Here is a 13,105-nt window from a genome sequence, read left to right on the forward strand (position 1 = left end):
GCAATCCGATTTGTCTAAACATATTTGCTTCAGCTGAACAGCAGAACACATTTTTTTTACAACAAAGACTTTGGATTTTGACTCCCATCTCTTACTGTAGATTTTAGTTACATCAGGAAGGAAATCTCTTTACTTCCAATACGAGTAGGAAGAAACATAGCGACCAGTTACTCTTAATAAACAAATGGGCATGTGAGAACTGTACCAAGACTAACTCGCAAAAATCTGAACCTATCTTAACCTGGCTGAAGCCTTTGCCCAGTTCCAGATCTTATCCAGCAGGGGACACACTGTGTCTTGTGTTTACTAAGTGGGTGTGAGATGTCCTGAGCTATGATACTTATGGAGGAGCAACAGCAGCTGCACAGGGATAGGAAGTTCTAGCTGCAGATATGATGTGGTTACTGATGTGTGTACTGGCTTGATCTCCCATCAAGTAATGATTGTATTTTCAGTATAATCTGAACTCAGTATGTGGTAAGAAAAGAGAAAAAAACAGCAAAATCATGTAAATTAAAAAGATTTTATTGTATAATAGCTCAAAATAGAATTTAACACAATCACTTTTAATTACTTTTATGCTCAAAGAGGATGTGGGACGTTAGGCAGGGAATCTGGATGAGTATACTGTATATGTACTGCAAGTGCAAGATGGACAACCCAGTCCAAGGTACTGAAAGCTAAGCAAAAGGGCTGTTTACATCAATCACTTTGACTTACAGAGCCAAAACAAGCAGGAATTCCATTCAGTATCAGCCTCAAGACAGAGTTTAATCTGCTTGGATAAAGTACGGTTCAGTCTGCGGAACATCTAGATGGGAAACGTGACAAATACCCTGGAGGTCTGAGCCGCTCTCCTCTGTAAATATCTGTCCCTGGATTGAATCAGGTTTTCTTTAGTTTCAGTCCAGCGGTCATCAGCAGCTCAGACTCAATTATTTCTCCTTTGTTCACTCGCTGTGCAGCAGGAGTATGATTGTCCGGTTTAAATTCCCTGGCAAGGGTTTAGGCATTCTTTACAATACATCTTAACACAGAAACAATTGCAATATATACTTTATATGGTATATAAAATAAATACAAATCTCTTTCTACACCACTGCTCTGATCTACGATTCTTCTAGTTGTGATTCACAAAGTGTATATTTGACATTTTGTATGTGTGTGTGTGTTGGTGTTTCTTGTCTGCATTTAAATGTGCACAAATGATTTCAGCAGTCCTGATCTAATAGCAGTTTCTCATCTGCTTTGGCTGATGTTTCTTGCCCTCCTCTGTCTTTTGGCTGATGATCGGAGCCTTTTGACTTTTGATTTCCTGTAGGAAGGTACTGCTGTGCTTTCCTTCCTCTTCGCCTGGCTCAGTATCCCAGCCCTGGCCTGCTAGCAGCAGCAGTATGAGTGCGAGGAGCAGTAGTGTGACTGCTGTGGAGGTCAGCTCTGGGCTAAGCTGCAGGCTGGGCTGTGGCTCTGGTGCATCCTTTGTCCTGAATGAAACACACTGAGGCTTTCTGCTCTCTTTTGATTTCCTGCTGGCATGCTTGGTGCCCTCACTCATCCCTAAATGTAGACACACTTGGTAAAATGTCTCTGCCTGCAGGTGGGTCAGGTTGAAGCTCTGCGTGCCAGCCAGGATACGTGTGGTGTATGTAGGTGTGTGTGTGTTCGAGTATATGGCTTGCCAGGATAAGCGAGTTGAGGGGAGGTTGCGCCCGCTGTGCCAGGACAGGATAGCAAAGTGTTCTCCGACTTCTCTCACCTCTAACCTTGCATCCGCTTGGAGTAATGGATATCCCTTCAGATTAGCAGCCATTCCCCTCTTTCTTTTCTTTTCCCTGCCGTGCACACCCACAGTAACACTGCGTGTATCTGCTCCCAGAGCATTCTCAGCTATACATGTATACAATCCTGCCTCACTTGAGGTGACCTTGTTGATCTCCAGACTTCCCTCAGGCAGTAGTCGGTAGTGTTTGGAGGGGTTACAGGAAGTAACATCTTGAGCGAGAGAGGTGCTGGAGGCGGATGTGTGATTGAATCTCTCAGAGGCTGTCAGGCTGTGGCAGGGAGAAGGAGCTAGTAAACCTTTAGATGCATAGCTCGGAGCAGGACCAAGTCTCAGCCCAGAGGGAGTCACCCAGTATAGTTCGGGCTGTGGATCTGCAAGAGCTCGGCAGTGCAAAACCAGTTCTCCTCCTTCTCTTACACCCACATAGGAGGGGAGGGAGCTGGAGGGGATCATGGGGAGGCAGGAGGCTGACATCTCCCTGGTAGACACCTCTCTTACCCTGCGAGCTCTCAGTTCTGGGGGTTCAGAGCAAAGGGTGGCCTTGGGTTGGATGAAACGCACCATCCGGGGTGTTTGTAAGTTGGTTTGCGTTTCTCTATCAATATGAGGGTGGGAGGCCTCCTGAGCGGCCCAGTGGAACAGGCAGTCACAACGGAGTGGGTTGGAGTGTAAGCTGACCTCCTGAAGACTTGGCAGGGAGAGCATGATGTGCTGGTGCAGAGCACTCAGGGAATTGGAGTTGAGCATTAGACTCTCCAACCTTCTCAGCTGAACAAAAGCCAGTGGATGAATGTAGGACAGATGTGGGTTGTTGGTGATCTCCAGCTTGGTGAGCTCTGGAAGGTTCTCTAGGGCGGCTCTCTCAATGGACACCAGCTCGTCCATGTTGTTCAGGCCGAGCTCCTTCAGGTGGACCATGTCTCGAAAGTCTCCCGTCTCGATCAGTTTGATGCGGTTCTTGTTGAGGTCGAGGAACTTCAGTCCTGGCACTCTCCTCAGGGCCTGAGTGGGGACCTTTGTCAGAAGGTTATCATAAAAGGAGAGGCTCTCCAGTCCCTCCAACCCTTCCAGTGCTTTTTCAGCTAAGCCCCTCAGACCCATACCACCGAGGACAAGACTCCGGAGGGATTTTAGAGCCAAGAATCCCCGCTCAGGCAGGGCCTCTACAGGGTTTCCCCCAAGCATGAGAACTTCCAAGCGAGGCAAAGCCCTGAACCACCGAGGATCAATGGTGGTGAGTCTGTTGTTGTTAATATGCAGACGCAGAAGGGAGTCCAGACCCGTGAAGGCTCCAGGTGCTACTGAATGTAAGTTGTTGTGGCTGAGAAAGAGTTCCTGCAAAGCTGGCAGTGAGAAGAAGGAGGCCTCAGGGAGGTGACTGAGATGGTTTTCTTCCAGGTGTAGAGACAGCAGAGAGGGCAGGGACGAACTCTGTGTTATTGTCCTGACACGGCTGAAGCGATTCTGTGATAGGTCGAGGTCAGTGAGGTCGGGGAGTCCATGCAGCACTGCAGTGTCCAGTTCAGATATAAGGTTGCTCTGCAGACGCAAGGTGTGTGTGTTTGAGGGTATGGGTAAGGGGAGCTTGGTCAGCAGCAGGTTGTTGCAGTCCACAGTAGGAGCTTCATGGTAGACAGAATCAGGTGAGAACCATGGCTTGATCTGACACACACACCGCACAGGGCAGGAGACGTGCCATGGTAGCGCGTGAGGTAGTGAGCCCACAGCTCTGGGCACACACACACCAACAAACACACACAGGAGACACTGTGACTGTAGAAGCACTAAAGTCGGCCTCATAATCCTCACAGGGCACAGGAGCTGATTTAGACAAGGTGAGGAAGGCTTGAAGAGTTTGTTATGAGAGTTTGAGATTAATCATTTGGATATGTGTGATATTAACAGTTTCAAGGTGTGTGTGCAAACTGTGAAAGGGAGGCCAGATGGTTTAGTGTCATCATTTAAAAAATCGAAGCCAAATAAAAAGTGATTATATTGTTGATAGTGTTCTACGGTGGCTTCCGACAAATAAAAAAAAAGATGTGTAAGTTCTTTTTGTAGCCAAGCTTGGCTCTATAATGTCAACAAGTTTTTTATTGTATAACTTTGATTGCAGGTGTAGTACAGGGATTGCACAGTGCTCGATGACGGCCTTTGTTGTTGTTTGATCTCACATCCTGGCCACAGGTGGAGGACTCATGGCTCGCAGCATGGCGGCTCACTGCTTTGTCAGAAACACAAGAAGAGATAAACAAAAATGACGGAAAAATCAAATCAGCTTTCTAATACAGTCAGCTATTAAAAGTGTCACTTAAACACAAACATATTTCTACACATTATACCTCATCAGTTCCCACTCTAAACTGAGTTTATTGGATTTAAAATACAAAGGATGTTTTAACAGTTTTCAAGGATGTATAATGCAGACTCATAAAAACAGAAATGCTCTGCAGATGAGAAAAGCAGGGGAGAAGATGAATGAGAACGGAAAGAAAAGGCTGAAAAAAGCATGTAGAGGGAAGCCTCTGTTTTCTAAAGAGAGACTGTAGCAGCACAATTAGACACATACAGAATAATGACAAATAAATGAAGATGACCATGGTAAAAACCGAGAGAAAGAGAGTAAGAGGAAGAGAGAGAGAAACAGCTCCATTCTTACTTTCAACCTACAGGGGAATAGGTAAATATGCAGGAGTGATGAAATCACGTTGCATGTAAATATTTCATGTCAGTACTTCAAATTCAGTGCCTGTTAGAACATAGCGTCCCACAAATGTTACTTATTATGTAACCGTTAAAAAGACCCCAAGGATCTTTTATATTATCAACCTTATCAGCCTTAAGCCAGTACTTAAGGCTACAATGGGAAAGACTGTGCAAATGAAGCTACTGCTGGAACAAACACACACACACACGCACACACACACACACTTCTTCAGTTGTCCATCGAAAAAACAGTGATGGCTGAACAGTCCTATCCTGGACCCACAAGCTCTATGGTAGGTGGGGCATGTATATGTGGTGGTAGTAGTGGTAACCATGGCTGTATTTCTCCTGGTCTATTATCCTCTGGAGTATAGGCCAGGAGAGTACAGTCCCCTGCATACTGCAGCTCCAGGACATGCTCTCTACAGAGTTTGGTGGTTTCATGGAGCCTCCTGATCTTAAAGAGGTTGCCATCTAGTCTGAAGTCCACTGCCACACCACCGCTGTCAATCTAGTTGTGGAGAAACTTGGTGACACAGTGACAAAACACCCCACAGGGAGTAATTTAATGTGCTGGACTAAGAAGCATCAACCTGTTCTCTGATTTTAATTTACATGGGTGTCAGGTTATATTTTCTTTAATAAAGTAACACCTAAAAATACAGGCCGAAGTGTTGCATGTGAGTTATTGTGTGTTTGGTTGCATTCAATAAAATGTACAACAGGTTTCATTAAAATCTGCATTATTGGATTTTGGCCACTTGGGGGCAGCACAGGAGGGTAAACACAACATTGAAAATATCCGATTCTTACATTTTCCAGTATGTTCACCAGCTAGTCGTAAACTTTATCTGTCTTGTGTTTGGTGGAGGGAAGGTAGTGTTTAGTGAGATTTTAGAGCATCTTTGCTGAAAACAGCTACTTGGTGCGGCCTAAAATGAACCTAAATCGGGTGAATCAAAACAGCAATGTAGCTGAAAGACACTAAAATGACAGATGTAGAGATTAAACTGTGAGCCACACCTTTTATATTACACATAGTAATTCAATCCACTAAATATTAAAATGTAGATCACAGCAGCTTTAAGTTTCACTGGCTTTATTTGGACTTCCACCTTTTACATGATGAAAAACTGCACAAAAACTATTCATACACTATCTTACAGCCCCCGTGTGTAGAATCCTTGTGATTATATTATCTTTCAAATAAGTGTGATGGCACATGTTTTTGTTAAGATAAAAATTTGACCTTGGAAGTCATGTGATGCTACCAGTGTCTTTTTTGATACTACCACTTGAAATTTACAAATTCATCACAGAGAGGCTTTAACTCCTTAACAAACTGGTTAAATCCTGAGTTGACAAACTTTGAGAAATGTTGGAAAGCAGAAAGCCTCGTGATTCTTTCTGAGTAAACCATTTAAGAATCTAATATCACTGCAACATTTTGTAATTAGGAATATTTGCCTCTGTATATTCTGACTTTTTTCTTTACCTTTCAGAAGAGGTTCATGACTGTTATCAAAAGTAATCAAGAACAGTAACTGTTTTACTTTAAGTGTGGCGTTTTCAGCTTCCTACACAAAGAAGAGAGTGCTTGTTACATCATTATTGAAGCATTGGCAATAACTACACTGGTTAGGAACTGAAGTAAATGAAGGCGGTGGATAATAAGCACAAAATATTGACTAAATGATCTAAGATTTAAATGCATGATCAGAAACACACACTTACACACATGCCAAGAAGCCGTGCAAGGCTTACTGCACAGTTGCCATGGAAACAAATCTCCCATCCTCACTCTTTCTCAGTGTTTTGAGATTTACTTCATAATTTGTTTTGGTCCAACATGTGTATTATGGTAGTTGATAAAAACACAGACGAAACAACACTGACTGGACTGAGGAAAAGCACGTCATGACGACATCTCTGAAACTGCAAAACTGTATTTCCTCCCTTATCAATCTCTATTTGTTCTACCAAATCACGTCCTGTTTGTCCAGTTTCTCTGATGACGTTCGTGTGCCTCTTTTTTTTCTTTTTAAATAAGAAATGAACCTTTAACCTTTCCAGACACCAGCAAAGTCTTTCCATCCTGCCAGTTGGTGAGACAAAACTCTACATCTGCCACTGAAGTCTGCAGGCTACATGACTAAGAGGAAGTACTGTTCAACTCTGCAGGCTTTCACGTCTGTTAGTGGATGGGGGAGAAAGTGTGAAGAGATGATTGCCAAGTTTTTTCCACTATAAAAGAGGGAGAAGAATTGACTGATTAAATTTAGCACATCTATTAAGATGAAGAGAGAAGCTATTAGCATTTAAACAGCATGTGGTTTGATTACACAAGTAGCACAACATGTGCCTTGTGTAGCTTTGTAATTATGTTTGTGTCAGCTAAGTGCAGAATGTTATCCAAACACTGAGTCAATTGAATGTCTGAGCTGTAACAGGAGCAGTCCTAACCCTCCTGGGGCTCTTCTCACTCTTCTATCAGTCATTCACTTTCATCTCGACTCTCTCATCTTTTCATATGCAGCCTGCTCAATAATGGATTCATCATTTAATTTTGATGTCCCTTGTTTCTGTCATTTGCTCTCAAAAAGCTAACAGTGTTTTTTCAGTTTCAGGACAGCAGAGCTGTGTACTGATGTGTGTATATAAAGGACTTGGGCTGTTTTGTAATTTGAGCCACTCAGAAAAGGACTGTAATACAGAGCTGTATGACTCAGCGGCTACTTTCATGACTCTGTCCCTGTCGATAAGTAGAGAATATTTTTGCACTTAGTCAAGTCAAGTAAAATCAACTTTATTTATACAGCACATTTCATACAATGTAAGCTCAATGTGCTTCACACACAATAAATATGAACAAAATAAAATACATTGTGAATACATATTTAATATATGAAAAAACATAAATTCATAAAAATCCATCCCCTGCCCACCCACTTACACAAACATACCCACTCACACATACCCAGCGAGAGAGAGAGAGAGAGAGACAGACAGACAGACAGATGGAGGCACTAGCTAGCCAAAGGCCTGAGAGAACACGTAGGTTTTCAGCTTGCTTTTAAAAGACGACACAGTTGTGGTACATCTTATATCATCAGGCAGTTTGTTCCAGAGAGTGGGCCCATAATGACTGAATGCACGTTCACCAGACTCACTTCCGATCATGGGTACAGTTTGTAGACTAGTGTCTGATGATCTGATAGTTCTGGAGGGTTTGTAAGCAGCAAGCAGGTCAGAGATGTATTTAGGAGCTTGACCATTAAGTGATTTGTAAACAGTGAGTAATACATTGAAATGAATTCTGTATTTTATTGGAAGCCAGTGACCTGATTTAAGTATAGATCATTGATTACTTTTATAAGAACTGTTTCAGTGCATTGGTTAGTCCTGAAACCAGATTGATACACATCAGTCTTTTCAAATATTTTACTGAGAAAAATTATTTTGGAGATTGGTCTATAGTTATCTTATTATCTCCATGGAGCTTTTGGTGTTACAGATACTTTTTTGTTTTTTAGGGGTGCAATGCTGTCATTGATTTGACCAAGAACACAGTTGAAGTAATCCACCATGGCATCGCACCATGTCAGCATACTGACTGATAAACATATCTATTGCACTTTCATGGATAAAACGCTTGGTTGGCATGCTTAGGGAGCCAGGTCATACTAAAAAATGTACAGAAGGGGTCTGAGATTGCAACATCTAGAATGGATTTAACTGTAATATTTAGACCCTTTGAGATAACCAGGTCAAGCGTGTGGCCTATTTGTGGGTAGGTCCTGTACATGTAACATGTTGTGAGAATTGAAATGACTCTAACAGATCAGTAAACTGTTTTCTATCTGCATTATTGAGTTTATCAGTATGGATGTTGAAGTCTCCTGAGATAACAATGCAATCAAATTCAGTTGAAATTTTGGATAGTAGCTCACTAAATTCTTCTAAGAGGCCATGCTTAAGCTTAGGAGGGTGATACAGTGTAATTAATAGGGTAGGGGATACAGATTTAAAAACAACAGCAACTTACTCAATAAATGAGAAATTGCCAAAAGAAATATTATTAAAGCTTAAATGATCAGCATAAAGGGCAGTAACCTTCCCGCCCTTCTTATTGTATCTTGTACAGTGTACAAAATTAAAATGTTCAGATGTTTCTATCAACTCTTTGTTACCGGTCTCATCCAGTCAGGTCTCAGTGAGCATAATACAATGAAGTCTGTTGTTACATATAATGTCATTAACAATGAAAGTTTTGTTAGATAGGGATCTGACATTTGGCAGTGCCAGCTTTAGAGAGCAAGTAGCAGCAGCAGCAGCAGCAGCTGGATATGACATAGCAGGTTTAGCAGATTCTCCAAATGAGCAACATGACTGATCTAAGTGATTGGTTACAGCAGTTGTGTCTATTGTTGACTATTGCTGGAATAGTGCAGCTGCACATCTGGCTTAGTGGCCATTATTACTCCCCTGACTCCTCTGAATCTTTGATTGTTTGTTATGTGACTGCACAGTAGCTCACATATTATCCACAGCAACGTCATGGTCATACAAGGATGAGTAATGTTTTCTAAAAAACAAAGCTGCACTGACCTTATTCCAAAACAGCTGAGGAAAAACACATTTTCTTTTAACTACTCATAAATGGTTGCAGGATATGCTACAAGGTTTTATTTAATGATTTCAGTGGAAATAGTGAGTGGAAATGTAATTGTGCTGAGAATTTCCACAAGTCCTAAGTTTAATTTGATTTTTTTATTATTATTATAATTTTGTGATAAAACAGTTTTGGCTTCTGACAGCATTTGTTAAATGTTACTGCAGTTTTTACATATCCAGTTGCATCCAACAAAACTTAGTCATAACATTGTCCTAAAAAGAAAAGAGCACAAGTGCAGATGTGCATTAATGTGCACTTTAAAAGCAACATTCAATATTTTAAAAGATACTACTCAACACACTAGACTTTTGTGCACTTTTCTTTAATATCCATCCTGAACCCTAAATTAAGTTGAGTGCACATTTTTTAACCAATATCTAAAGTTAAAGTCAAAGTTTATTTATTTAAAATGCAAAACAACACCACTGGGGTGTCTCAATACACTTCACAGCAGTAAAACAGTATTAAAAGAATCAAACAATATCTGATCCATCCATTTTTCAGCTGGACAGGTTCTTCTTTTTGTTTTTAACCATTTTATTCTCTCATATGGGAGAGTTCATCTACAATAATAACATCCTAGACACAAGTAATCATGATTAAACTCAGTTTAACTCGTTTCATCAGTCTGTCATTTTAGTGGGCAGCCGATTTAGTGATATACACAACAAACAACAAACTCTGCATCTGATCCTGTTTGCATTGAGGCTTGTCTGGTACGTTGTTGAATAAGGTAAAATAATTGACACTTAACAGATAATACAAGCAAGGGAACAAGCCAATATAATGATACAGCGAGGTGGAACCTCAATCCTTCAAACCCTACACACGGTTGACACGCACGCGCATACACTGCTTTTTTGAGAGAAAAACATTACATGTGGATTTCTTTTACAATAAGTTCTACTTTTGGAAAAAGAATCTGACATTTGAAAATGCAGAATCAGAACTAAAGTGACACATCCTTTTTCACCTCTCAACAACTCTTCTTGCAGTATGGCTTGTGCGGTACAATTATACAGATTACACTGAGACAATTAAGTGAAGGACAATAGATTTGATGGGCGACTATCAGGAAGTAAATATATTGATTGAAAGTTTCCACAGCCCCTTTGGATGTGAAAAAAAAGCATAGGAATAAAACATCTGCGTTATTTCACACCAGTCACATTCATGCTTCTCCAGAAGTTAAATGACAGACATGCCTCTCACTCTCTGTTGCATTTGACTTTGCTTTTTCCAATCTGAGAAAGAGCCTGAAGAGAGCTGGACAAAAGACATAGATGTCGTAATGGATAAAGGGAGTAAAATATACCAGAGATGAAATATATGCTCGCATGAGACGGTCCATTGCATAAGGTTTGTTTGTGCTGTGCAGCTACGACACAGAGAGACACTGCAACAGGGCGGAATAGCGAGAGGGAAGATTTAGAGAGCAGGAGAGAGAGAGATGGTAAGACAGAGATAGAGGTGCTGGATGCAGATCCTAATAAAAAAAGAAACAGAAAAAAAACAGACATATAGCCCTGCAGCTGAATCTGTTCCAACATACACATAGACGCACATATACATGAACTTGTGGTTTATTTCCTCCTCTGTCGACAGAGCTCCCCAAGCTTCTCAATTTCTAGCACACATATATACACACCTGCTACATCAGCTTTGGATAAATACTGCTTTCACTCTGAGTGCATCCATAGCTGCATGTGTGCAAGAGTGACTGCATGTCTGTGTGAGAGCTATAATGTCCTATCAACATATTTCAGGATTCTTACCGTAACAGAAGGGGTGACTACATCTCTCTCTGTCGTTTCTTTCTGTCTTCATTTGTTTTCAGTCTTTCTTTGCAAATGCTTCATGTGCTGGGATGTTTCTTCTTCTTCTTCCTCTCTCTCTGTGTCTCTCTCTCGCTCTCACTCTTTCTCAGTCACACATTTATGGATCTCTTAAGATTCCTGAAATATCACTTCCCTAGCTCTCCCTCTCTGTCACTGGAGCTGAAGAGAAAATTGGCACAGACTGACTCTCTCTCTCTCCCTCTCCCCCTCTCTCTCTCTCTCTCTCTCTCTCTCTCTCTCTCTCTCCCTCCAGCTAAAGAGGAGATGAGGTGTGTTCTGCAGCAGAGCTTCTGTCCCTCTCATCTCTCCTCCTCTATTTCTATTGCCTGCCTCACTCTCTCCCTCATTCTCTTTCCGTGTGTCACAACCCAAAGGTAAACCACTTGAGTTAGTTACAGCGTGTTATTTCTGCTGGATGATAAGTTTCCTTTGGCTTCTGGTGACAAGTTTTCTACCATTGTCTACAGATTTAAGAGCTGCTTATTATGACAGGTTGTGGATGTCAGTCTATCGGCATCTTTAGCACAGTATTTATTCATTGCAAGATGAAGATTGTCTCTGCATCCTTAAAAACCTACAGTGCAAATTGCAGAACATGATTTCAGATATCAATTTTGTACTGTGTGATCTTAGAAAACTTTGTGACAACTTCATATTTCAATAAGGATTAAATGAACCTTATTTGAATTGATTTAATTTGTATCATTTATTTAAGAATGTAATCTGAGAATAAAATGTACATTCATACACCTTATGCACAGGACTTGCCTAAAAGTCTGTATCATTGAAAGCTCTCCTAAGAGCTTCCGTATAATTTAACATTGACACATGGTGGCTACTTATAAAGCAGTTCCTCCCTTTCTCATCTGTATTACTGCAGAGTACCTCCTAATGTTTTACACTAATGCAGGATATTGCTACTTGAAACTGATGCATGCAAAATATTCTACCTGTAGCGGCAGCGCTGTAAGATCAGAGCACAGATACACACATACTAGAAACTAACAAATTCATTAAAATTAGATTCTGGTCCTGTGGTTTTTATATTCTGTTTTAAAACCAGAACAGCTCTCCTAACAGCCTCAGTATAATATATATTGACAAGTTGTGGCTACTGGTGGTAATTTATGTATGAAAGAACAGTAATTTAGTCCAGTATGGGTGCAGACATTGAGAAGCTCTCAGATTTACTGCAGCATATATTCTCAATAACACCACCATGGCTTTGTAGGAAATAACTCATGTTATTTGGTTATATGCAGTAATGAAGGTGAAGATTTCAGTACAGTTTGACTATATTGGAATGAAGTGATAACTCTACTCTGTGGACGGCTCCAGGCTATGGCAATACAGCAGCATGATAAATGATAAATAATATGCATGCAGCTTTGCAAGTAATCCCCCTGCTTTAATTAACTTGGAAGTAAAAGACACTCCGCAGTTCATACAAAAACTGTAAAGCCAAATCAGGTGGAGGCTGAAGTGGAGAAAGTTTGTGCAAATAGCATCTACAGTAACGGCAGTGAAGAATATGTTAGTGTTTAAGTAGTGCGGTGAGATGTGATGATGGGTGAGGTAGGATAGACAACAATATGTCAATGTGCTATTTACAGCTTGTTACCTGCCACCCCCAAGTGGCCAAAATATCAGTTAATGCAAGTTTAAAGATACTTCTCTCTATCTCTCTCAGGCTCTATCAGTGGTCAGATGTCCTGTGTTGCAACTATGGACGACACCGGAATTCAAATGAACAACATCAACTAAGTTGACTTTGCTATTAGTATTTTGCGTAAAACATGTCCTCTGTTTCTTTTCTATTACTGCAGAGTACCACTCCTAATGTTTAAACAAATACATGATATTGCTTTTTTAAACTGATGCATGCAATATACTCTACCTGTAGTGGCAGTGCTGTATGATCAGAGCTCCCATGGCTTCCTGCCACGATGCCTAGAAATAAAATATTTCTGGCCGTCAGACAGGATACAATATGTCAAATCACATCTTTGGATTACCAGAGTTGGATGCCAATGTCTATATAGATATTCTGCATTATTAGAGAATAAGATCCTGTCAGCTGAAACCATTTATTACGAGATACAG

At 40.9% G+C, this 13,105-nt stretch overlaps 1 protein-coding gene across 1 annotated transcript; it reads right to left on the bottom strand.

Annotated features, from left to right (window-relative positions):
- Window positions 1-509: 509 nt before the first annotated feature.
- Window positions 510-11,234, bottom strand: LOC122980701 (leucine-rich repeat neuronal protein 2-like). Its single transcript, XM_044348985.1, has 2 exons — window positions 10,940-11,234; window positions 510-4,004 (listed from the first exon to the last, which is right to left on the bottom strand). The coding sequence occupies exon 2, from the start codon at window positions 3,581-3,583 to the stop codon at window positions 1,226-1,228; it is 2,358 nt and encodes a 785-aa protein (XP_044204920.1). The 5' UTR covers window positions 3,584-4,004; window positions 10,940-11,234; the 3' UTR covers window positions 510-1,225.
- Between the last annotated feature and the right edge of the window lie 1,871 nt (window positions 11,235-13,105).

Source organism: Thunnus albacares, chromosome 4 (genome assembly GCF_914725855.1).
Source record: "Thunnus albacares chromosome 4, fThuAlb1.1, whole genome shotgun sequence".
In the NCBI taxonomy this organism is placed as follows: Eukaryota; Metazoa; Chordata; class Actinopteri; order Scombriformes; family Scombridae; genus Thunnus; species Thunnus albacares.